Source organism: Salminus brasiliensis, chromosome 2 (assembly GCF_030463535.1).
Source record: "Salminus brasiliensis chromosome 2, fSalBra1.hap2, whole genome shotgun sequence".
In the NCBI taxonomy this organism is placed as follows: domain Eukaryota; kingdom Metazoa; phylum Chordata; class Actinopteri; order Characiformes; family Bryconidae; genus Salminus; species Salminus brasiliensis.
Window position 1 is genome coordinate 4502457 of NC_132879.1, and position 26910 is coordinate 4529366.

At 40.1% G+C, this 26910-nt stretch overlaps 1 protein-coding gene across 2 annotated transcripts in view; it reads left to right on the top strand.

Annotated features, from left to right (window-relative positions):
- The first annotated feature begins 1339 nt into the window (after positions 1–1339).
- prkcq (protein kinase C, theta) overlaps positions 1340–26910 on the top strand; it is a 44547-nt gene continuing 18976 nt past the window's right edge. Inside the window, exons 1-2 of one of the 2 annotated variants that reach the window (XM_072674158.1) lie at positions 1340–1418; positions 20655–21210. In XM_072674158.1, the coding sequence (XP_072530259.1) occupies positions 21093–21210 (118 nt within the window). In that variant the 5' untranslated portion in view covers positions 1340–1418; positions 20655–21092. Of the gene's footprint in view, positions 1419–20651; positions 21211–26910 lie in introns of both variants that reach the window. The other variant, XM_072674159.1, reaches the window with a different exon arrangement.

Here is a 26910-nt window from a genome sequence, read left to right on the forward strand (position 1 = left end):
TTACCGTTTTGTGGAGGGGAAACCAACACCAGAGTATCCTTAGCCATAGAAATGGTTCAGTCATTGGTTATGAAGCTCTGGTGAGGCAGACGTGTCAGGTCCTTGTAATGGCTTTTGTAGGTGAGCTCTTTGGCTGACTACCTTACAGCCTCACAGCTTCATAAACGAGTTTCCCTTCATGAAACGGTAAGAGCAGACGTGTGGACGTTTGGGCGGATGTTTAAATTTAGCTGCTTCAGCCACAGATGCAGGTCCTCTTCTGTGGAAGATAAGGATATACAGGTGGGTGGAAGTTATATGCTGCCCCACAACACTCAGGTCTTTTTGGCTATGTATGGTTGGCATATGTAAATTACATGCAGACTGAAAACACCTGAAATCAGACCACATTTGGAGGTGGTCTGAAATGCGGTGGTCTCACATGAAGAATGAGCTTCATCTCTTCTGCTTCTGTATATGAAAGCAGCTTGTTAACACCTCTGTCATTATCACAGCAGCCCACGCAGATAGGTCTAGTGCTGGAAGTGATAGGGGGAGTCCTAGTAAGTGGGTCGGCTCAGCTAAGTTAATTGGTTATTTTTTTAATGTAAAAAGTTAAAGGAAGTTTTGGTCTCACTTTTGAGTCAAGATAACTCAATTACAGGGCTCCGAGCATCTTAACAGACTAAAACTCTGAAACTGTGGCTCGAAGGAGCACAAGTTCAAGTCCTGGGTCATGCTGCTTTGCCATCAGCAGCCGGAGCCTGAGAGAGCACAATTGACTATCCTCTCCCGGGTGGCTAGATGGTGCTCTCTTGCCTCATCGCTCTTATTGTGATGCTGGCCGGCACAGACGACTGTTGACTGATGTATCCGAGCTGAGGATCCTGCGCTTTCCTCCGAGTGTGTTGACGGCAGTTTGAAAAAGGCAGTGGCTGATTTCTCAAGTATTGGATGGAGGCCTAGTGCTGGGAGCACTGCAAGTGATAGAGGGAGTTCTACTGAGTGGGCTGTTTAATTGGCTCAGCTAAGTTGAGGAGATAATTAGTTAAAAATGTAATTAAAAAAATACTGGGTATACTGTATTCAAGTGGAAATGATGTTTACAGTAAAATCAATTATTCATAAAAGGTCAATTATTAAATAATTACATTTTTAGGGTGATATTCGGTGTGTTACTTCACGTAAAGTGGCCCATGCTGGATAGTTTCGTGTAATTCTTCTGCTGCTTTTGGTGAGAGGAAATCATGACGGGGGCGGGGGCGGACTGCGGTCTCACACACACACACACACACACACACAAGCGGCACTGCGTGGTATTATGCCGAAGTAAACGGCACCTCCTGTGCTGCTCGCTCACACACACATACACACCCACCCAACAAGCAGAAGTTCACCTTCTTCCACAAGAGCAGGCCGCACTCTGGGAGCTGCTGCTGGTAAGTGCTTTGTTTTCATCCATGTTCTGCTCCTCTTTCTTCTCCAGGCTTCTCAGAGAGAGTGTCCACTCCCTGTGTCCACTCTCTCGCCTACTGTAAGAACTTTATTTAGCCCAATTAAGCCACAGGTTTCCTTTCAGTCCAACAGAGAAGGGGCAATGTATGACCATCACCTCAACATAACCTATTTTCAGTGTGTAGAGGAGGCAGGTGGCCTTCCGGTAGCAGTTTAGCTCTGCAAATGGGCTGAATTACATAAACACATGCATTACAGTGCTTATGATTATACAGGAGGGCAAACACAGGCCGCTTCTACTGTGAATCCTGAGTGTGCTGCTCGAGGCGAAAATCAGGAGTAGTAAAGAGGCATGAAAACACATGTAGCCTATGTAATGTAAGTGTGTTTTTCCTCTGCAGCATCACTTACAGGAAACCACACAGGCAGATTTCACACTTCAGTAACCTACACACTGCTCTCTGCCTGTGTTTCTGCTGCATCTGCACCAACGTCTTGCTCTTGGACTAATCTAAAAGGCAGAAACGGTGTTAATGTCTGGTTCTCAGAGGATCTCATTTATTCATTTGCTTTCCATCGCTTCATTCAAAGTGATCATCCGAGTGGATTAAGACGGGTTTAACTGCTTGTTGCCTGCAAAACTGTGGCGTTCATCAGAGGTTCTTTAATGAAGGAAAGGTAGTAGTTCAAAGAACCATTTGAATGCACACGGAATCTGGTTAAATGGTTCTTCTCCACACTGTAAAAAATGGGATCAGCTCAAAAAGCTCTTCTGAACTTCAGAAGTTGCCTTAAAAGTTTAAGTCCAATCAAATTAGAATGACTGTTTACTTCAACTCATGACTTTAGGTCTAGTTTGGCTTTGGATTCCTCTCTGCATGTTGATCTGACTATATAGTACATGTTGTTTTAACCTAGCAAGGCAATGCATGAGCTTTGTTCACTAGTTCCATTTATTGGCCTCATATTACTTACTTAAGTTAAAGTAGGGCTCCGAACCTCTCAGCAGACTAAGACACTGACACTGTGGCTCGAGGATCACAAGTTCAAATCCAGGGTCTTGCTGCTTTGGCATCAGCAGCCGGAGCCTGAGAGAGCACAATTGACTATGCTCTGTCTGGTTGGGTAGATGATGTTCTCTTCCCTTTGCCGCTTTCTTCTGAGCATGTTGGCTGCAAAGTAGTGATATTTCAGAGGCAGCAGTTTGTAAAAAGCTTAGAGAAACTTCTAATGTATCGGAAGAGGTATGTCCTTGTCCTCACCCTCCTAGTGTCATGAGCATTGCAAGTGATCGAGGGCGTTTTAGTGAGTGGGTGGGTTAATTTACTCAGCGAAATTGAATAGAAAATTGGCAAAAAAAAAGTTAAAAGTCTTTTCTAGTCAAGATTATGTAAGAAAATAGTGTCTTAAATTATTAATTATAGTTGAACAGCAAACACCACGTCTAAAGCAACATCTTACTTCTCTCTTCTTGAATGAAATGATTTGAATATAAATTTTACACATACTTAAAACTAACATAGTCAAACTCAGCAGCACAGCGCATGCTCTTACCAACTCTTACAGCCTTACACCACTGAGACCAGGCAGTCAACCACTATATAGAATATAACTGAATACCTACGATAATGTAGCCTAGTGGGCATGACTACATGCTGTCTGTGATTCAGGAAAGAAACACACGGCCAATAAGCAAATAGATGCGACCAGGAGCCAATGGGAAAGGTGTGGGTTTTACTCAAAAAGATTGCACTGCACACTAGAATACATTCATTTACATTTAAGGCATTTAGCAGACACTCTTATCCAGAGCAACTTACAAAAGTGCTTCACTATTTACTCAAGAAAAACCTCAGCTAGTTTAAATAGACTAGAATTCAAAGATATCTCTAGTCTTAGACACTACTAAACACAAGTCAATCTGGAGACCCCAATACTCTACATGTCGCTCAAAGCAAAGACTCAGAATACAGAATAGAATAAATTCAGTTATTACTGAGAAGCTATATATATATGTCCACTTTTATGGACAGCCATAGCCATGACTCAGAGTCAAGTTCATTTGACTCATTCCACTTCAATTTCCACTTCATTAAACTAACTTCAAACCTGAGTTGAAAGGCTGACAACTTGTGAAGTCATCAAACTAAATTTGAGGAGTTAAAAAAATGATGTTTTCATAATTTATTGCTTAAATATATTTTACAGCAAAATATGGAAAACCTGGTCACACCAAAAAGAGTTCTACTATTGAAAGCATTTTAATTTTAAAATAAGAAGGTGCTACAAAGGGTTCTCTGAGCCATAGAAAGACCACATTTGGTTCCTGAAAGTACCATTTTGGTAAAATGTAAAAGAACTGTGGATCTCTAAATGAACTTAATTAAATCTTTTAACTTAAAACTTAAAGTTTTTTTTACACATTTGTTTTCACAAAAAAGGTTCTTTACAGAACCCATAATCACTCTTCTCTCACAAATATCTGTAGCACCTTTATTTGTAAGACATTTATTTATATTTGTGTAAGAAATTAAAGGTTCTTTCAGCCTGGTCGCTGTTGAAGATTGTCCCCAAAGAACCACCTACAAGGGTTTACTTGTATCTAAAGAACCATTTAACCAGGCCAAGAACCATTTAACCACCAACCTCCCTTTTAAGGGTAGAACCCTATAATCCACAGTGCTTTATTCATTCCCATCCCAGCACCTACCTGCCTGAAGAGCTACTTAACCAGGCAATGAACCATTAATGTGCACAAATGGGTCTTTGAGTTGTTCTGTATAGAGTCACTAAAGACCTTTGATGAACCCCTGTTTTTCAGGGAGTATTATGTAGGTGGAACTGACAAACTGTTGTGTGTGGGGTATTTTCTTCATGTCGACTGGTTTAATGGAAAATGTCATTTACACAGTTCTACAGTTCCTCTAAAGATGGTCAATCAGTCAAGACCAAAAAGGTTTGGTGTCTGACGGTTGCTTCTTTAGTTTTTCAGCTAGGAGGCTGATGTATCTAGGTAAAGGACAGCTACAGCACCTGTTTTCAGTGGCTTTATTAGCCTCTAGCCTCTCTCTCTCTCTCTCTCTAAATATATATTTAATTGCATTTTTTACAGCTTAATTAATTCAGTTTAATTCATTTAATTCAGCTCAACATCTCTATGTATAAACAATATGTATATATATATATATATATATATATATATATATATATATATAGTTTATACATAGAGATGTTCAGCTGAATTAAATGTATATAAATGTATATAAATATATATATACTTTTATGCTGTATATGGGTTTTTTGTATATACTTTTTTAAAAGAGTATATATATATATACATATATATATATATATATATATATATATATATATATACTGTATATGCTGTTTTGTTGTATATACCTATGTATACAGTATAGTGTATATATACTTATATACTGTGCATAGGGTTTTGATATATACATACCTTTTATATGCTATATATGTTTTTTTGTTGTGCATATACTAACAGTATATATACATACATACATACTGTATATGGGATGTCTTTTGAAGCCCATATAAAGAGCACAACCTGTTTATGTTTGCTTCTTTGCTGCTTTTTGTGTCTTTGCAAAAATCTGAAAGCATAAGCGACCCAAAAAAATCTTGCCCCTCCCCCTCGCCATCTGACACACTTTGCAGCACAAAGGATCACAAGTTATTGTGTCGTTTCGAAACATAAGCCCGGATTTTCAGCAAACAGTGGGGTCTTAGGGCTCACTGACCATTGCTCAATTTAATTGGGTTGCATATTTTTGTCCGAAGCGGAGTGGACTGTTTTTTCAGTGCTTTTTAACTCCTTCACAAGAACCGCGCTGGTGCCTTGAAAAAGAGGAGATTATATACACACATACAGATACACACACACACACACACAAAAGGTCTGAAGTTGAAGGGCGTTTTTGAATGCTGTGAATGCAGCGTTGTGCAGCAGTGGGTGTGTCGTTGGTGTCTGTTTGTGGAGAAGTTTGTCGAAAAGTCTTGATGCGCTTGATGTTCTTCAAGTGTTCTTTAGTAAAGGCAGTAGTTCTGTACCTCTCAGATGCCTAAAAAAATCTTTGCTTGGTTAAAGGCTTTTTGTAGAGGGTTCTATATAGAACCCGCGAAATGACTCTACTGTTCATAGCATCAGAAAAGGGATCCACTGTTCCGAATTTTCCAAAGATGCTGATCTTCTACCCAAATCTGCAGTCTTACACAAAAACAAATGTCCCTAAATGGTTCTTAGCTTAGTTAAACAGTTCTAGAAAGAAAAGGTTCAAGGAAAAAAAACACTGGAAGGAGGTTCTTCAAGCTTTAAAATGATTATTTACACTTGCATATGTCAGAAACCACTGAAACTAGATACTAACTAGTAGTCCTAATGTGGAGTATCTAGACATTCACACCTACCCCTAAGCAGGTACATGCTGAATGCTTTCAAAAATATCAATGCTTTTATAACTAGCTTACATTTGGATGTCTAGCAGGTGTTCAGATTTCTATACATCTCCTCTCTAACCCATTAAACCCATCAGTTTATCATGCAGATATCAATCCTAATACAAAAACTATCAAGTTTTTCTTTTGGCAGCCAAAAATCTAATATGCCCAGTGAGCAGCCAATGGCGACAGTGGCAAAGAAAAACTCCCTCAGAGCTGGAGGAAGAAACCTTGGGAGGAACCAAGAGTCACAAGGGGGGACCCGACCCATCGTCCTCTGATCAGAACTATTTATTAAATATATTTTAAATATATTTTAATATACCATATAAACTGTTAGATGCATCTAAAAAGGTTTTTTTGGCAGCCATTTGCTTATGGAGTCCCACAAGGCTCTATTATAGGACCTATGAAATTGATGTTAAATGTTATAGTACTGGGGGCCCTGGGTGGTCCACTGTGATCAGATGATCACTGGTTCGTTTCCCGATCACGCTGCTAGGCATCGGCAGCCGGGGCCTCGAAGGGTGGCAAGTGGCCTTGCTCTCGCTAGGGTGGGTAGATGTCGCTATCCCCCCACATCACTCGTCTGCATCTGCTAGCCAGTGTGTCATAGCCAGGTATACAACGCTTCTCTCCAGGTTGTCTGGTGATGACGCCTCAGCAGCAGTTCAAAAAAGAGGTGTGGCTAGCTGTGCACTTGTCGGAGGGGCCATGTGTTGGTCTCGCCCTCACTAGTGTCGGGGGTGTTGCGTGTGAAGGGGGTGGGAGGGGAGAGAATACATATGGGTTGGGTAATTGGCGATCTAAATTAGGGAGAAAATGGGTAAAACAAATTAGAATAAAAATAAAATATAAAATAAAAAATAAATATATTGTAATACTGAAGTTGTAGATGAGGGTGAAGAACTGATATGTGGGCTTACATACAAAATCTAAGAGGTAAAGCCAAAAAGGCCCATATACAGTATAGGTCCAGGTGTTCAGGTTCATAGCTAATCGTTTCTATTATAGTAAGCAGTAAAGAAGTTGTAGGATTAATGACTGAGTAATAAGCTGTAGTTTCAGAGGTAGAAAGTGCTCTCTGTTTGTTCCTCAGCTCGTTGGAATTAATGATACTTTTCACAAGCTTGGGTGCTAGCACCTTTTTCCGGCTACAAATAGCACGCATTAGTAGTTTGAGGTTAGATAGTGAGCAATTGAGGATACAGTTATGTCAGTTACACCTCAGGGAACAGACATGGTTTCGGTTTCTGATAGGGTCTTCATAAAAGCATTTTTGCAGTGTCCATATAAGCCACACTGCTCTACACCATGTTGTTGACCTGTATAGGCCCTTTAGGTTGATCCGGGACCAGTTCCACCCACTGAAAATCGGAATGGGATTGGCTCAGTCCTCCATCATATGTAGTGAGATATCACAGAGTGACATTCATTTAAATTCTTTAATAAGACCATCTTTTTTTGGAATTCTCAGAAATGATTAGCTCTTCTCTGGAAGTCTACATATAAAAAAAAATCTCAAAAATTACTTTCACAGGAAAAGGTCAAATGGAAGACCCTTGGTGGTCTTGGTCTGGTCCCAAATGAACTCTGGAACGGTTCATTTGTGGTGAGAACGTCAAGTCAAGTCAAATTTATTTGTATAGCTTTTTAGAACTGTTGTTGTCACAAAGCAGCTTTACACAATCAGTAAATTAGTAAAAGACAGAAAAAAGGAAAAATAAATAACATAAAAAGGACATGACAAATCCCAGATCCCAGTGAGCAGCCAACGGCGACAGTGGCGAGGAGAAAATCCCTCAGAGCTGGAGAAAGAAACCTTGGGAGGAACCAAGACTCACAAGGGGGACCAGGCCCGTCCTCCTCTGATCAGAACTATTTATAAATTATTAATAAAACTCACCAAACCATCTAAACTGTTGAACTGCTCTGATCATAATCATAATATAATCATCATGGCGTAATGACAGTAATGATAGTTAATAGTGGTGATATTAACAGTGGCAGATAGTTAAGAGTCCATTTAGGTTTGAACATGGTCATTAAACAGGTAGCAGTGGTAGGAGGATGTGCCGCTGGTCTGGCATGGGTGGTGGTGGGGGCGGGGCCCGCTGGGGGACTAGTAGGAGGCAGCTGGTCTGACGCAGGTAGAGGGGACCCCAGCGGGCAATCTTCCAGCAGGTCGGGCTGGGTGGCCATTTACTCTGAGAAAGATGATCTGAACTCAAGCCGACACAACTATCAGATGTACTATCAGAAGGTTTGAGCTATACAGCTGCCATAGCCAGGGGTTAACCTGCTATACTGCCCAGATAATTAGCCCACTACAGCTGTGAACAGATGCCAGCAAGGCCATTAGACCTTCTTCCTGTATTTACTTTCCTGTTCTGCCCGGTGGAGCTGGGTGCCCGGCGCTTTCCTCCGAGTGTGTCGGCTGCCCGGCGATGTTCGATGTTCAGTCTATACCTTCGTAGTATCAGGAGCATTGCCAGTGCTGGGGGTTATGAAAAGGTGGGCTGAACCAAACCAAAAAAATCATCTTAGGCTGTATATTTTTTATGTAATGTTGTTCAAAATATCTGATAAAATATAATATTATTTATTAGTATGAAATTAGTATTATGTGTAATGAATGAAAGTAAATGTACTATGAATTACAAGCTAATTGAATTTGTTCTTATTTTCTTATATTTGTTTTTATATTATAACAAAATCTTAATCTGGTCTCAGGCCTGGTCTCGGCCTCTGTCTTGATTCAGACTCGACTACTAAAACATTTGGTCTTGACTCAGACTTGACAAACGTCTTGTCAAAGAAGGCAGCTCTCCACCACATTAAGCAATAAAATGTACCAGACCAGAAGATCAGTTCCCACACTTCCCACTTCTTCATAAAAATAAAATAACGACATCAAAGCTGTTATCTGGAATTCTGAGGTAGAAGAATCACTTTTGATTTGTAATAAAATGTGAATTAGTAGAGAAGGAAGATCATAGTTTAGAAAATCATGAAATCATAGTTTAGGCTCCAGTTCCTGTCATCAGGAATCCATGTCATACCAAAAGAGGCTGTCAAAACTGCCAAGTGAGGCCTTTACAGGATTCAGTATTTGCAGATGTTCCTTCAACAAGTAAAGTGCAAGCTCTCAGAATCTGGAGGTCATTCAGGAGCCACCCGAGCAGCTGAGGCTATAGATTTCTACTATAGAAGAATCACTTTTGGTTTTTACTGTAATGTAAAAATTAAGAATTAGTTTTAGCTACAAATATTGTAAATATTCCATACCAAATAAAGGTTTTGCCCTGGAATCATATGTGCAACCCAAGAGCTGGTTAGAAACCAGGTTCATTTAAAAGTAGACAATCCTGGAAAACATGCTGCTTAATATAATATAGTTTAGAAAATCGTGAAATCATAGTTCCTGTAATCAGGAATCCATATCATACCAAAAGAGGTTGTCAAAACTGCCAAGCGAGGCCTTTACATCAGTATTTTCTGGGCTCTCAGACCATGCAGGTCTTCAGAAGCCACCAGAACAGCTGAGGCAGCAGAAGGGCCATCACGCTGTCCTGTCTCAAAAGCTACACCGATTTTCCTGAGCCACTGAAACTTGAACAGCCATGCAGTAATGAAAGTAAAGGTGACATTTCACAGTGTAAAGCCCTGTGAGGAAGTGTGAGTGAGTGTAGGGCACTGGAACAATTTGCTCATCAAACACGGCACTTCAGTTTCCAACCACCTTTTTTCCCAACACACACACACACACACACACAAACACACACACACACATTTTAATGGCACATGCTCTTTTTAGCATGCTCTGAACTACAACTGTGTCAAATGTGACACATTTAATACTACAGACACTAGTTAAGGCTGTAATTACTAGGTGTTAAAGCAGGAAAAATAGAGAAGCGTAAGAATCTGAGACAAACTGACAAGAACCAAACTGTGACGTTCTAGACGACTGGGTCAGAACATCTCCAAAACATCAGGCAGGTCTTTTACTGGGATTCAATAGTAATTACTATCCAAAAGTGCTCCAAGAAGGACAACCGATGAAAGGGCGTCAGGGTCATGGGCACCTAAAGCTCATTAATGTGATCCATGGAAGCCCCGCCCATCTCACAACTCACAGGACTTAAAGAATCTGCTAACGCTAATCTTGGTGTCAGATACCACAGAACAGGACACCTTCTGAGGTCTTGTGGAGTCCATGCCTCCAATGGTCAGATCTTATGACTGATCAGTGTGCCCAGTCAGTGTTTTTTATGCTGCAGTCATGCTGGCTGGCTTTCCCCAGTTTGTTCTCTTTTTTAAAAAAAATTAAATATTTATAGTCTCTTTTGTGGTAACTAGATGCCATTTTCAGCAATTATATATTATATGCAGTCTCTAAATAAGACTGACTGTACCTAAAATACGGAACTGAGTGACTGTCAATGTGTTGACGTATGCATAGCCCATATATATCCTGATGCTGTCGCCCAAAAACCTGGTATCTCCAAAATAGCAAATTTACAGAGAAAGGGAAATAAAACTTCCTAACTTTCAGTGGAAGTCAGTGTAAAAAGATTTTATTCCACGTAATTGAAAATAGAAAATAGCAAAAGTGGTGATGCTGTTTTAGAGCTGAGTCTTATTATTATCATGATAAATGACTCTTTTTAGGTATTGTCCGTAAAGCTAAAACACTAAACAGCTGCATCACAGAAATATAGATTTTGATCAATTTTATAGAGCCTGTAAACAACAACAACAAGAAGTCCAAAGCCCTGCATGTCAGTCCATTATGCTATTAGTTTATTGCATTAATAATTTTACCTCAATCTTTCTCAATTCAGTATGTTCATGTATTAATGTATAACAAAAATGCCCCCACACACACATCATATCATACACAAAAATCTTTTCACTTATTATTATCATTAACATCTGCTCAGTTGCACAGCATCATCTTTTGCACATTTTACATTTATACTCTTTATATTAATTGCATGAATGTATCTTATCTTATATCTTTTTCATGTGAGTGGGCAGTTGTCAATGCATTTTACTGCTAATTGAGCCGTGAACGACTATGTATGTGACTAAAAACTTTAATTTGATTTGAGTTGTATTAAAAAGGATCATCAGAGCTATACCATCCACCTTTGGCTAGGATTTACTTGGAGGTAAAACATAACAGGGTCATTTCCAACCATTTTTTCTATCAACGGTTAAATTTGAATTCACTGTTTAAGACACTACGCTCTTAAAATATGATTATATTAGGATAGAACTAGAACAACTATGACCAAGATGTACAGAAAATGTATTTGAAAATGTTATTATATAGAACATTTTCCTTACAAATGGTTCTTTATACACTGTAAAAATAAAATGTGTAATATTTACATTAAAAACTGGCAGCTGTGTTTAAAATTAACATTAGCAAAGACAGTGAAAGTGACCACTACACAACCTATAGTCACACTCAGCAGAACAGATAATGGTAACTTGTTCTTACAGCCTTCAACACTATGGCCAGGTAGTCAAGCATTATATAAAATATAAGTGTATACACTAGAGAATGTAGCCTGGGGGAAACGACTATATACAGACAGGGATGGGGACATGCCCAATATGCAGATAGATAATGTCAGGAGCCAATGGGAAAGGCGTTTTGCATTGTATATTATGAAACTAGCACAGCTGACTCAACACTGTACTTTTAAAGAAACATCAAAATGTTTCTTTTAAAAAAATCATTCAATCTAACATCACTGCATTTTTTTTGTAAAGTGTAAAAAACAAATGGAAAACAGCCCAAAATATTGCCTATTATCTAAATATTACAAAATATTTCCATATGTGTATAAACACAATGCAACAGTATTTAACATTGAAATATTTCTTTTCTAGAAAAGAGATTTCATTATTAAATTTGTTCAACTTTTTTGAAAATTTGTGTTTGGCTGATATTTGTTTTTCTACTATTTCACTGTTGCAGAAACTGTATACAACCTTTTCAGCATTTACACACATTTTTTACTGTCATATTTCGACCATTTGTTGCCATAAAATGTACAGACATTTTTACAGTGTAGCACCAAACAGTGTTCTACTATTGTTGTTGCTTCTCAGGGCCAGAAGCCTCTGTTTCCCACAGTGCACAGCTTCTGTTTTGCAACCAAATGACGGTGTTGATCCTTAACATACATTATAACTGTTTCTCAGTGCTGACTTTTACGTAATTCTTACAAGTGGAACAGAGATAGGACTTTCACTTTCCTTATGAATGATCAGCCAGTTATAACAGTTAAGTTATACAGTCATCTTTTAATCTTAACCACAATAGAACCCTGTTTTGGTGCTAGATATATTGTACAATCTTACATTTAGTTTCTACCCAAATAAATAAACTGTGTTGTACAGTGGGGCACAGAAGTATTTAGTCAGCCACTGATTGTGCAAGTTCTCCTACCTAGAAAGATGAGAGAGGTCTGTAATTTTCATCATAGGTACACTTCAACTATAAGAGACTATGAGAAAAAAAATCCAGGAAATCACGTTGTAGGATTTGTAAAGACTGTATTAAGACTAAATTATGGTGGAAAATAAGTATTTGGTCAATAACAAAAGACAACTCAATACCTAATCTTAACATAACCTTTGTCGGCAATGACAGAGGTCAAATGTTTTCTGTAAGTCTTCACCAGGTTTGCACACACTGTAGCTGGTATGTTGGTCCATTCCTCCATGCAGATCTCCTCTAGAGCAGTGATGTTTTGGGGCTGTCGCTGGGCCACACAGACTTTCAACTCTAAGAGAACTTGTACAATCAGTGGCTGAATAAATACTTTTTTTGCTGTACTGTATATAAAACTGGATGTGTCCCATATTTAACTCACCTGTTGATCATTTTCTATATTCTAATGGGATCTTTGAGGCATATGCTTTTTCTTGCTCTGAACTACAACCATGAAAAATATGACACATTTAACAGTGTAAATACCAGCTAAGGCTGTAAATACATTTAAATGATGTGTTCTCAGGCCACTTCTGAGGCTGTTTGACATTTACGTTTACATTTATGGCATTTAGCAGACGCTCTTATCCAGAGCGACTTACAAGGTTACTTGTATTACAGAGGTGGGTCAGTGTAGTGTTAGGAGTCTTGCCCTTATTGGTGTAGCGAAGCACAGTCACCCAGCCCGGGAATCGAACCCCAGTCTCCCACATGGTGTGGTAGCTCAGTGGCGGGTAGTGGTGTTATCTGTTGCGCCACACCAACAGGCCTTGATGTTCATATGCTTATATAAAAGCACTGCAAACATGTCTTATAGCAAAATATCTTAGCAGGTGAAATTCTCTTAACGTTACTCTATGTATCTTCTAATTCTCATTTTAAATGACGTAAGAATGTAATGAGTATCTAACTTATTTTTACTTGTTTTAGTGATTTTATCTACTGAAAAGTGTCTTATTTCACTGGCAGATAGTTTTGCCCAAATAAATGAACTCTGTTTTATATAACACTCGACATATCTGTATATGATTCAACTATTTGAGTTAGGTGATCTATTTAGAGTTTTTTGTTGTATTTATCAGTCATATTCTACATTCAAATGGGATCGTTTAGTTAAATTAACTTATTATAATTATTTAGGCAAAAGTTATTTACCTATATTAATATTTTGGGTAAAATTAAAATGTTAAATTAGTATTACGTTAATAAAATGTTATGGAAAACATTAGTATTAAGTTATTCTATGGGTTAGTCTAGTCTAATGTATTTGAGTAGTATTAACATACATAGTCCCTTTAGCACATTCAACAAGCCTAACTTTTTAGGGCAATGGTTTGCCTTGAAGTTTTTTTATGCCAAATGAACCTATCTGGGCTTACAGTGTGAGGCAAAGGGCCGTTTTGGCATGCAAAGGCCATAGTTCTATAGAGAACCATTGTCTTTACTAAAGAACTCTTGAAGAATCGAGTTTCTGTAGAGTTTTGTAGTGTGGAAATTTCCGCAATCTAATCTAAATTTAACTGCCCTTGGTTTTAAAGCTATTTCAAAACTGTGCCTCTTGCTTAAATACCAGTAGACTGCTGACAAACTGAAACCCCCTACCACAAAACCCCATGGACAGGTTTGTGGCTTCTGTATTAGCTAACAGAGTTTATGTACTGCAGTATAATGTTTGTGTGTATGTATATATATATATATACATACACACAAACATACATTATATATATATATGTAATGTTCACAATATACTGTTTTATAGTAATACATAATACACTACATGTCCAAATGTTTGTGGACACCTCTTCTAATGCTCTTCATTCAATTGGCAATTGGTGCAAGTTGTGTTAAAACTTAAATGAACTCTGAACTATCTGCCACTATTAATATTAACACTATTAACCAACTTTTCATCAGTATCAATAGTATCAACTATCAATAATTTATAAATAGTTCTGATCAGAGTAGGACGGGTCGGGTCCCCCTTGTGAGTCTTAGTTCCTCCCAAGGTTTCTTCCTCCAGCTCTGAGGGAGTTTTTCCTAGCCATTGTCGCCATTGGCTTGCTAAGATTTTTCATGTCTTCTTACATTATTTCTTATTTCTTTTTTTCTGTCTTTTACTAATTACTAATTAGTAACCATGCAAGAAGGAGACCAGTGACCCCTATGACTACTCTGAAGGAGTTAGATTGATGCTGCCAGCACCGTGCTTCACAGTGGGGATGGTGTGTTTGTGGTTATGTATGTTTTTGGTGATCTGCAAACGCAGCGTCTAGTCATTTTGGTCACATCAGAACCTTCTTTCAGTCATCTTTGGAGTCTGGGGTGAACTGTAGTCGACTGATGAGTTAACTCTCATCACTGCTCTCCCATAAAGTTCTGACTGGCGAAGAACCTGGGCAACAGTCATCGTGGCCTACCTCACCAGTCTCTGTATTGCACGAACACTCAGTATGTGAGGATCTGCCTGCTCTAGGCAGATTTACACATGTGCCATATTTCTTTCATTTTTTCCAATTACCCAACCCACTCATTAGTACTCTCCCTCCGTCACACGTAATGCTCCTGACACTGGGAGGGTGAGAACTGACACACGCCTCCTCCGACACATGCGACTCTTTTCAAACTGCCACCGACGCCCAGAATCACACCAAAGTGTTGTAGAGAGAGAAAGAGAGCCATCCACCCACCCAGAGAGGGCAAGGCATTTGCAATTGTGCTCACTCAGGCTCCGGCTGCTGATGGCAAGCAGCATGACCCGGGATTCTACAGGTCATAGCAACAGTGCCTTAATCCGCTGGGCCACTGGACTTAACTGAACTCTAGGAGCTGTTCCATGACTTGAGCTTTTTTGGATCCGCCCCCTGACTTACTTACTCCTCAATACTGATTAACCAGTGACTGGACCCACATGCACTGCACTTGACATGGTGATCTCCATTTCATGAACTGTGAGACAACTAGCGCCGACATATATATATATATATATATATATATATATATATATATATATATATATATATATTTGTAAATTCTTTAATAAAAAGTTCAATTTATAAAGGCAATAAAAGGGCAAAGTATCTAAGGGGGTGAATACTTTTTATTGGGACTGTAGAGTATGAGTGTGTGTTTGTGTGTGTGTGTGTGTGTGTGTGTAAGAGCATGTTTATGTGCTCATGAAAGACTTGCTGGTGTTTGATCCCTGCTGTTTGACCTACTGGGTCATTTGAACCGCACTGACGGATTAGAGCTGGACTTCACTCACCTGCAGGCTTTTGATGAAATATTGAGAATAGCATGAAAGGGGCATAAAAGGCCTGGCTGTAGAGTCACGACTTTAGAGCCTCCGTTCGTTTCCTCCTTCTCCTTTCACACTCTTTGCATGCTTCATCTAGCAGAGACAGGGAGCACGAACAATGGCCCACCTGAGCACGTCTCTGGCACAGGAAGTGTGTGGTTTGAGATATTGCTCAGGAGCAGCAAGCCTCATGCTTCAACACATGGACGGTGACAAAGTGTTGAAACATTAAACACTTAGACATCAATAATCGCACCTCCTGCTTCTGACGAATCCAAAGCCATCAGGAACGAAGCTGCAAAGAAGGCCGACCGCAGATACGTGTGCGGACTCTTAGCACAAGCTTAAGTGTGTTGGTGTGTGTGGGTTTGTGTGGGGGAGTGAGTGTGTGTGTGTGTGTGTGTGCGTGTTTATTTTCCATCCTATGTGATATCCCCCACATCCTCCACACACACATATTGTATTATTATTAATAATTATTTTAATATTTTTAATAGCTTATTTGTGGTAAAGTTTCATTGGGCCTTAAAAAAGGGCCCATATCCATATTTAAATTAATTTCTTCATATCATTTCTTTATTTCCTTACAGCCAATTTATGACAATTTATGTGCTTAATGTCCCAATCATGTTCACAATTCCTTTTTCCAATCTCTTCATACCTCAGGATTCCAAAAAGCAGAGTCTCTCAAATGGATCTTGGTGTTACGATTTGACCTACCGTGCCTACCGTGCCTTTAAGGCACCCCTATGCGCAGTACATGACCTCTAGAATGGGCTGGGCTATACAGCTATACACCTCCAGTGTGCAAAAAGCATGAAGGTTTCCTTTCAAACACAGTATGTCCAAATATTTTTGGACACCTTTTCTAATGAATGCATTCAACTACATGAAGTTGCACCCATTGCAGCCATGCTGAGAAAAATATAGGGCATAAAGCCCCCCAGCATTGAGCTGATAAGCAGTGGTCTCTGAAATAATGGTGGGTGCTCCATTTAATACTTTTGGGATGAGTTTGGGAGTTGGACAAAAGTATTGGGACACCTGCTCATTTGTTGTTTTTTTTCCAAATTCAAGGATATTAAAAAGAGCTTATCCTGCTTTTGTTAGAGTAACACTCTCTTCTGTCCACAAAAAAGTGTATATTTTGGAGCAGCATTGCTATGAGGATTTGATTGCATTCAGAGACAAGAGAGTTTGTGAGGTCAGGTTGTTGGATGATCACCGCCCCACCTCATCATCCCCAAAGCCACAACTCATCCCAAAAGTACTGGATGGAGCACCATCATCCATCATTCCAGAGAACACAGCTCTTCCACTGCTCCACAGCTCAATGCTGGGGGGCTTAATACTCCTCTAGCCCACGCCTGGCATTAGGCAGCAGCATGGTGCCAATAGGGTCCTGATGTTGATCTGCTCCAGAGAGTCCTATTCTATTGGCAATACTAGACAAACTGTTTGCACATCTGTCTCAGCAATGGGTGCAACTTCAAGTAGCTGAATGCATTCACAAGAAGGGGTGTCCACAAACATTTGGACACGTAGTGTATGTCCTCAAAATTCCACATAAAGACTTTTAGACTGACCTTTGTGTAACTGTTCCTGAGTTCCCTCAGCAGATTGTGTTTCTTTGGGTCATCTTGGTGTCCAGTCAGGGGCTGGTACTCACTCGCTTTCCTAGCCTCGCTAGTCAGCCCTTATTTTAGCATGGTACCTTCCAAATATTACCGACAGTCAGAACCTCCACTGCGCTGCTAAGCGTGGTCCACTAATCTAATAACATCTCGTAAGTGGTGGTACTGTGGTGGTCCGGCGGTAGTTATGGTGGGCAGATGGAGTGCTCATAATTTGTGCAACAACAGATAAGCTGTAACACTGCACATAAGGTAGGTGTTTCTAATAACAGCTAACTGGTAATTTAGTGTATACTGGTGTGATTGTGAGTGAATAGGTACGTCTATGAAGAATCCACATGTATTATTGACAGAATGCTGCCGAGCTGTGAAGTCTACTCTGCTCTGAAAGCCTGGACCAGCATGTTCTCATTGCAGCAGGTAATGGAAAGTTGAAAGGCTTAGCTGAGGTGGTTCACAGTTAGATTATGAGATAAGTGCTCGCTATGGCCTGATTTTGAGTCAGGCCTGTATTTGCGGTGGTTGGTACAGCATTTCAAAGCATAGTTTCAGGCTTTTCCCCCATTGCCGTGCAAGCACACATGCACATGTGGTGTGAAATGTGTGTGTGTGCATCGAGGGTAAATATGTAAACAGGTATTGTGTTAATAGTGTAAAACCATGTATTAAACCTATTAAACCCAATATCCTAACTCATCCCTGGATGGAGCATCATCTATCGTTCCAAAGAACACAGTTCTTCCACTGCTCCACAGCTCAATGCTGGGGGGCTTCATACCCCTCTAGACCACGCCTGGCTAAATGCATGCTGTCAACAGGTTTATGTCGGTTTATCTGCTCTGGCTAGTGCTATTCTATTGGCAATACTCTTTTTTAATGTCGAACACTTTTGACTAAACTCTACTAAATGGCCAAAAGTATTGGGACACCCGCTCATTCATTGTTTCTTCTAAAATCAAGGGTATTTACAAAATAGCTGATCCTGCTTTTGTTGGAGTAACTGTCTCTACTGTCCAGGGACAGTTTCTAATTGAGTTTGAAGGAGGATTGCTGTGTAGATTTGATTGCATTCAGCAGTAGATTCATGTTTACTTGCTTCAGGCAATTGTACAAGACAAGCTGTGTGTGTGTCTGTGTCAGCAATAGGTGCAACCTAAAGTAGCTGAATGCATTCATTAGAAGGGGTGTCCATATATATATGGACATGGACATATTAAATGTACTTACATGTGTATAAATGTGTACCATGGTTAGCTGTACAAGGTTTACTCTGAAGTTGCATGATTGTTTGAGCCCCGGCTACCTAGAGGGTAGCCAGTCAGACCAAGGGTCAGTTACCAGCCTCAATCTTAAAGGCACAGTAACGGCCTGCTTAATCCCAGAGGCAGTAAGAGGTGGTGAAGTGGTCATTTAAAAATTCCAGCTAATCGCTGGATTTGGCGCAAATGTCATGAATGAATCTCAGTGAAAAACTAAGAAACATTTATGATATGGATCCTTTAATAATAATACAACTATGCATAAATTATATACAGTAACAGTAACTGGGCAACACGTTCACATGTAAACAACTCAAGTGCATGTGTAAGAGCACCCTAATCATGTTTAAAGAAACAGTGTGTGTATGAGTGTATGAGTGTATGAGTGTGCAGTGACCTGGTCTGGATCTGGGGGACAGAAGTTAGTTCTGGGATACTGCACTGGTGGTTTTGTATTACAGGTCTATTAATAGTTGTCTTTCCTTCTTTCTCGCCCGTTTCTCTCTCTCTCTCTCTCTCTCTCTCTCTCTCTCTCTCTCTCTCTCTCTCTCTCTTTCGCTCTATCTTGCTTATTTGCTGTCCATGCTGAGTGCCTGCTTGTTGCTCTACAAACTCTGGCTCTCTTGGGTAAGCTCTAAAGCTAACAGAAGCATTCAGTCATAATATTAACCCTTTAAACACCAGGTCTGTTAGTCTGAAGGTTTGTGAATCTGCATGTACTGTTCAAGATCCAGCGTGTCTATGCCAGTCTATCTATCTATCTATCTATCTATCTATCTATCTGTCTGTCTGTCTGTCTGTCTGTCTGTCTGTCTATCTATCTATCTATCTATCTATCTATCTATCTATCTGTCTGTCTGTCTGTCTGTCTGTCTGTCTGTCTGTCTGTCTATCTATCTGTCTGTCTGTCTATCTGTCTATCTATCGATCTGTCTATCTGTCTGTCTGTCTGTCTGTCTGTCTATCTATCTATCTATCTATCTATCTATCTATCTGTCTGTCTGTCTGTCTGTCTGTCTGTCTGTCTATCTGTCTGTCTTTCTATCTATCTATCTATCTATCTATCTATCTATCTATCTATCTATCTATCTATCTATCTGTCTGTCTGTCTGTCTGTCTGTCTGTCTATCTGTCTGTCTGTCTGTCTGTCTATCTATCTATCTGTCTGTCTGTCTGTCTATCTATCTATCGTCTTTTTCTGTCTCTTGTTGTTAAGTTAGTCACATGAAGGTGATTTCAGTGTGAATTGTGGTGTAGTTCAGACTATGCCTTGTGTTTGTTTTATGAGAAGTGAGAGGTGTTTGTTCACAATCATCAGTGTATGTGGTCAGACTAAAAGGTTTCATGATCTACACATGTTCTTATATCTGTTTGTATGTACATGCAAGTGAAGCGAAGATTTGAAGGTGTTGTATGATGGTTTCCCTCAAATATATATATATATATAGTAAGTGTTTATTTTCTCAGTAAAACGCTAATATTAGAATAAACACTAATAACACTCCTACAGAAAGTGGTGTTTTTCCATCAGTGTTCATTAGAACATCTCCAAAGTTCTCCTCATAGAGTCTAGTACTATTTAGAGTTCTCCTTCTTCAACACCTGGTTTGGTGGTAAATCAGGGCTTAATGATGGTAAATCAGGTGAGCTGCTGCTGCTGCTGCTGCTGCTGATGGAGTTGAACACATCCTCCACGCTGTGCTGGCTGGACTGGGGTCTGGCATCCAGGAGAACCCTGGAGGAACCGAGCTCTGTTCTTCAGACTAGCTCACCGACAAGATCTCACTACTTTCTTTCTTCAGAATGAGAAGCTCTTGTTTCTCCTTTTTACTGGATTTATGTTCACCTGTTTTATCTGTTCTGATGAGATCTGGAGCTTCAGCTGACCCAGGCAATGAAGGTCTCATGGGGCATCGCCTAGGTGGTAGGTCTCCAGGATCAGGATTGGGACTAATGACTTTGATTGACTGGTGTTGTATGTTAGTCATCTTGCACTGGTTAGTGTGTGGTCCTGAATCTCTTTTCTGATCTTTTAATCTTCTCTGTACCAGCAGAAAGGGTCAGTCCATACCCAGAGCCCAGGACAGGAGGCTGGATCAGAAGCTGACCTTTCCTCCAACCTCACACACATAAACACACCTACACACTCTCTCAGTCCAGCAGAGCAGATCCTCGCGGAGAGGTCGCTGTGCCCAGGCGCTTCTCTGAACACACATTCAAACACACTCCGATGCTCCTACACACATTCTCGTGGAGGCTACGGTATTAAAGAGCCATTTTAAAAGAGGTTCCTCTGGACTGAGAGACCTGCTGGAAACCTTGGAGCTGCTGTATCCCAAAAACGCCAGGAATGGACTTCACTAGCATGGTGAACATCATCTGAAGGCTCTTTACCCGTGTGGTTACCCCGCTGAGGGTACTCATTACATAAAAGACCCCTACATCTGGAGTTTAACGGCTTTTGAAGGAGCTTGGTGTGAACGTGTAGAATCATGTCTCCGTTTTTGAGGATTGGGTTCTCCAGCTTTGAAATGGACCCTGGACTAGCCTACCATGAGGAGGTGCTCAACCCGTACTGCGCCGTTTACATGAAGGAGGCTGTGGAGACAGGTAAGAAAGAAGTGTGTGTATGTGTGTGTGTGTGTGTGTGTGTGTGTGTTTGTTTTCATATGTTTTCTGGCTTATCATGTAGTGCTTATTACCAAAATGGTCCTGGCATTTATAGCAAGTGCTTTTTCTTTTTTTTAATGTGTATATATATATATAGGGACAAAAGTATTGGGACACCATTCATTGTTTCTTCTGAAATCAAGGGTATTTAAAAAGAGCTTATTCTGCTTTTATTGGAGTAACTGTCTAAATTGCGGAGCATTGCTGTAAGGGAGGATCATCACCCCAGCTCATCTCCAACTATCCAACTCATCCCAAAAGAATTGGATGGAGCACCAGCCATCATTCCAGAGAACACAGTTGCACCGCTTTATACCCCTCTAGCCCACACCTGACATATCTGCTCCAGAGGGTCCTATTCTATTTTCAATACTTCTCTACAAGGACCAGACAAGATGCGTGTGTGTGTGTGTGTGTGTGCATTTGCACATCTGTGTCAGCAATGGAAACAACTCAAAGTAGCTAAATGCATTCATTAGAATGGGTGTCCACAAACTTTTGCCTGTTTATATATATATATATATATATATATATATATATATATATATATATATATATATATATATATATATATACATGGAAGACACTATTATATATGGAACATATTAGATATATAATACTATATAGATCTAACTCACTCATGTTAAGTGGCCTAAAGATTTGCAAGAGGGCAATATTCAAACTCCAGCAGTGATCATTTAGCACATTTCAGAAGTATGTATTATGCTGTAAATGTCTAGTTATGATGGTATAGATAAGATATTCATGCATAACATTGCTGCATGTACAAGTACAAACCTACATTAGCAGCACACCTGTTAGCAGACCACCACAAGTACCACATCAGCAGGCCATTTCTTTTACTTCTGTAACCCAGATGTTTGGTATATATGTGACAATGACAATGACACATCACAATGGGATTACTTTACTAAATACCTCCTTGAATTTCACTGCTCATTACATCACTTCCATGTTAATCTCCAAAACAGTGGTGGGCAGCTACGGTCCTGGTGAGCTGGATTCCTGCACAGTTCAGTTCAGCATTTTCTGCTCAAGCACAACTGTTAGTTGCCAGGTTTAGTAGGTCCGTTAGAGAGCAGGAGATTCAGCCATCTGTGCTGGACTTAGGCCATTGGTTGCCCACCCCTGCTTTATCAGTATTGCAGTAACATCTGTGTCAACTGGAAACACAGTAGTCAGTAGCTTATTTAAAAAGAAAAGACCAATCACAGTAGCAGGAACTAAGCAGGGTGGCTAAGGGTGCATCGCAACTGCGTACTAATTCATAATATTAGTTTCTGAGTCTGTTTTAAGTAATATATATTTAATCAAATGTCAAAGTTGAGTATACTCAAAAATGTACAATGCATAATTAGATAATATGGATCTGGCAATTGTTCCTAAATTGTGTCAGAATTATATTATATGTAGACTAAGGTCTATAACTTCTGGTGGTGCTATTGTATGGTAATAAGTAAGAAGTTTTTGATTCTCCTGTAAAATTGCAAACACTGTCATTTGGTTGCGAAACAGCAGTTGTACACTCTAGGCCAAAAAGGGTTCTGCACCTGAAAAGTGGGTTATTTGATTAGTGGAGCTCCATTTGGTGTAATGTAGAATTATTTTATTAAAAAAACACCTACAAGGATTTCCTTGCTTCCTTCTGAATCTGGCAGTTTTCCTTTACACCGTATCCAGTATTGATTTTCATGGTGAATGGACCAATAGAAATCATCTTTTTCCATTTAAAAGTTAAGAAGGTGTTCGCCGTGTTGGAGATACAAGGTTTCTGAGTGACAGCGATGGTATGTGCAAACTATACTGACAATTTGGGTCCTGTAGTATCATTAAAGGGTGTAAAACTGACACCGCAGGTAAATGTTAAGAGATGTGTGATCACTGATCACTTTACGTGAACTGCACAGCCGGTTTTATATCAAAATGTTCAGGACGGGCCTCGAGTGGTCCGAGTGGAATAAGGGGCTGTCACTACGACCAGAGAATCCCTCATTTAAATTCCGGGTCATGCTGCTAGCCAGGCAGCCGGAGCCCCAAGAGAGAGAGCACAATTGGCCTTGCTCTCTCCAGGGTGGGTGGACTGCACTTTCCCCCCACACCACTCCAGTGCAGTGCAGGCTGGCACTGGCGTCTGCTGGCCGATGCGTCAGAGCTGATGTGATGTTGCATCGGTGGCAGTTCAGAAAACATCCCTTTATGTTGCTTGAAACTGGGTTTACCAGAGTCTCAGCTTTAAAAAAGCAGTGAAATGTCGGAATATAATATTATATAATAATGCACCAACAGATGAGAGGCAGATGTTGAGCGAGAGGCAAAAAACAAGCATCTTGACCCGTCTTAAAAGCCTCGTAACACTGATCATGAGTCACGTACAATCTCGCAATAAGATGTAATGAAAAGGGCGGAGTCTACAGATTCAGAAAAATCATATTTCTGTGCTGTATAATCTCAAAGATGTTCATAGAAATCTCCAGAAGAATGCATAGACTCCATAGCGTGCAGAGATGCAGTGACGGTTAGGAGTTGTGTGGTCAGTCTATGATGGATGTTGGAAATGATGGGTAGCGGTCAGTGAAGTGTAGTGTAGTGCTCGACAAAAATGCCGGACAGACAAACACAACAATAAGAGTCATGGGCCCTTGTGAGAACAATCCAGGTGGGTGGAGGTGGCGCAATGGTGTGGGGAAAGATTTTTAGGCTCCCTTTGGACTGTTAACACTAATTGACCATCACTACTACTTGAGTATTGTTGCTGACCATGTGCATCCCTTCATGACCACAGTTCTTTCGGCACAAAGCAGAAGGATCTGGTTAAAAGGACATGTCAGTGAGTAGAGTGTTCCTCAGATCTTCCCAGTTACATCTGAATCCAGTAGAAAACCTTTGGGATGTTGAACCGTGGGAGATTCAGAGCATGTAGCTGCGTATACAAAACCAGCAGGAATGATGCGACCCAAGCCCAGCTGCGTTCCGATGCATGGATGTTGATATACTGTATGTGAAATTCTATGTGGGGAAAAATGTGGAATTGTAAACGCAGTGCTGAATCTCTCGTGACTGCTCTCGTTTGCGCTCAGGCACTTTAAGCTATATTTAAACTACTGTGTGTGTGTGTGTGCATGGGTGTGTGTGTAGGAAGATCTAAAAACAGACACATGGAAGGAAAGATACTTTAGATAAGACTGCAGCTGGAGAGTGAACTGCACTAAAGAATCACTAAACAAAATACACCATGACTGTATATCAACACTGTCAGGCAAAAACCCTGTATCTCCATTTTTGCTGTATCTTCTTTAGAAGTATTAATCTGGCAAAAATAAATGATGAATGGACCAATAGAAATGCACCACAATGACTCTCCAAAATAAACTGTTTTTTTAAACCATTCTATGAGCTTCACTTCCCATAGAGGAGCACTGTGTAGTTTGATAATTCCAGGCTGTATCCATCTGTATCTCTGCAGACTCTGTTCTTAGCCTCCTTGTCACCCTGTTCTTCTATGGTCAGGACCCCACAGGCCTGACCACCACCAGCTCGTTATATTGGCTACACTGGATGAGCCATAGAATGGATAAGATGATGCTCCTTATTTCTAAAGCATTTCATTGATTAAGTCCTGCTTATATGCTTACTGATATGCTGGAGAAATACAGGCCTAGAACCAAAACTAAACATGCAGGCAGTTTCGCTTGCTGACTGACTGTGTGCGAGAAATGCCTCTAGTTCACCTAGAAGAGGCATTTTCTGGTACTGATGGACTGAGAGCTTACATTTAGCCACAAAACTAACAAGTATCTGTGCTGCTGATAGAAGATGTAATCTAAGGCAATCTGTGGTTGGGTTTCCTTGCTTGAAATAGTATAGTATAGAAATAGAATAGCAAAGGGAAGTGGTGCAAAGATGTACCGTGACGATGCTGTAGTGATAGCATGTAAACTCAACATCGCTACCGTGGCTTTAGCATTGAGCAGTGGGCAGGCCTTGCTCAAGGGTCCAACAGTGGCAGCTTGCAGAGCCCGGGTATCGAACCCACAAACCCTGTCATCAATGGCCCTGAGCTCTAACCACTGAGCCACCACTACCCCCAGCATCGCTACCGCAGTGTTAGCGCACCGTCCACCGGCTTCGCTTACCGCAGCGTTAATATGCCAGGGGCTGGCCTTGTCCATCAAAGGCTACTGCAGTGTTACAACACCGCAACGCCGGCTGCCAGCATCGCCCAGCTTCACCGCTGCAGTGTTTTCATTGCTATCGTGCCGTTTGCCTCCCTGTTGTGCCGGCCACTGGCATCGCCCAGCATTGGTACTGCAATGTGTTAGCATTACTACCGTGTCGGCTGCTGGCCTTGTCATGTATCACTACTGCAGTGTGACTTTCTTGCCATGTTCATGTTTCTTGCCATGTTTCTTGCAATGTTCATGATGTGCCATGTTCACATCTAACAACTAAGTAAATATGTGGTCTACATCTTAAGGCTCTGAGGGCAAGGCTTGAGCCCAGGCAGTCTCTGTTAAGTGAAAGCTGCTACACATATAAGTTAGCCATATATATATATATATATATATATATATATATATATATATAGAGAGAGAGAGAGAGAGAGAGAGAGAGAGAGAGATCGATATATGGATATATATAGATAGATATAGATAGATATAAAAATAAAATAATATTAGATAATCCTTTATTAGTCCCACAGTGGGGAAATTCTCAGTGTTACAGCAGAAAATAGCAAGGATAGCAAGACACTCAGATGTAGATAAATTTACAATATATATACAATATAAATAATAGAAGTAAAAAAGCACATTATTGACAGATTATTTACACATAATTGCAAATGACTCATAATTGCACATGTGGGGGTATATATATATATATATATATATATATATATATATATATATATATATATATATATACTGTGTATATAATGTAAACAAATGTTAAATAATCAATTAAATGAATATATAGATATTTATTATTATTTCAATATCCAGCATTCCTTGTTTTTATGTTATGCTACAAATATATACTGCTACTTTAACATTATACGGTTATGTTATGGCTATGGTTGTTCTTATATCATATCGTATATCTTCGTATCTTAAATACATTGAGATATACATTTTTTTGTCACATCATCAAGCGCTTCTTCGAAGTGTGACACTTCACACCCACATACTGAAACACCTCAGCCCATACCAGTGTCCCAATTACTTCTTGATAAACTGCTGGTGTCTGTGGTTAGTGTGGGCAGAGTCTAGGAAGGGGCTAAGGCTGGAATCAACCATCACCTAACTTAAGAGTCCAAGCAGAGGAGACTAGTCGGTCACGGCTACTTTAAGCTTAACAAATTGGAACAGTGTGATTACCTCTAGGTTTTTCTCCATGTATACATCATGTGTCCAAATGTTTGTGGACACTCCTTCTAACGAACACCTGTTGCTGACACAGATGTCCGAACGCACACAGATACACACAGCTCGTCTGGTTAGTAGAGAAGTAAAGCCAATAGAATAGGACTCTCTGGAGCAGAAACGCATTAACATACTGGCATCCTGTCTAATGCCAGGCGTGGGCCACCAGCATTGAGCTGTGGAGCAGTGGAAGAACTGT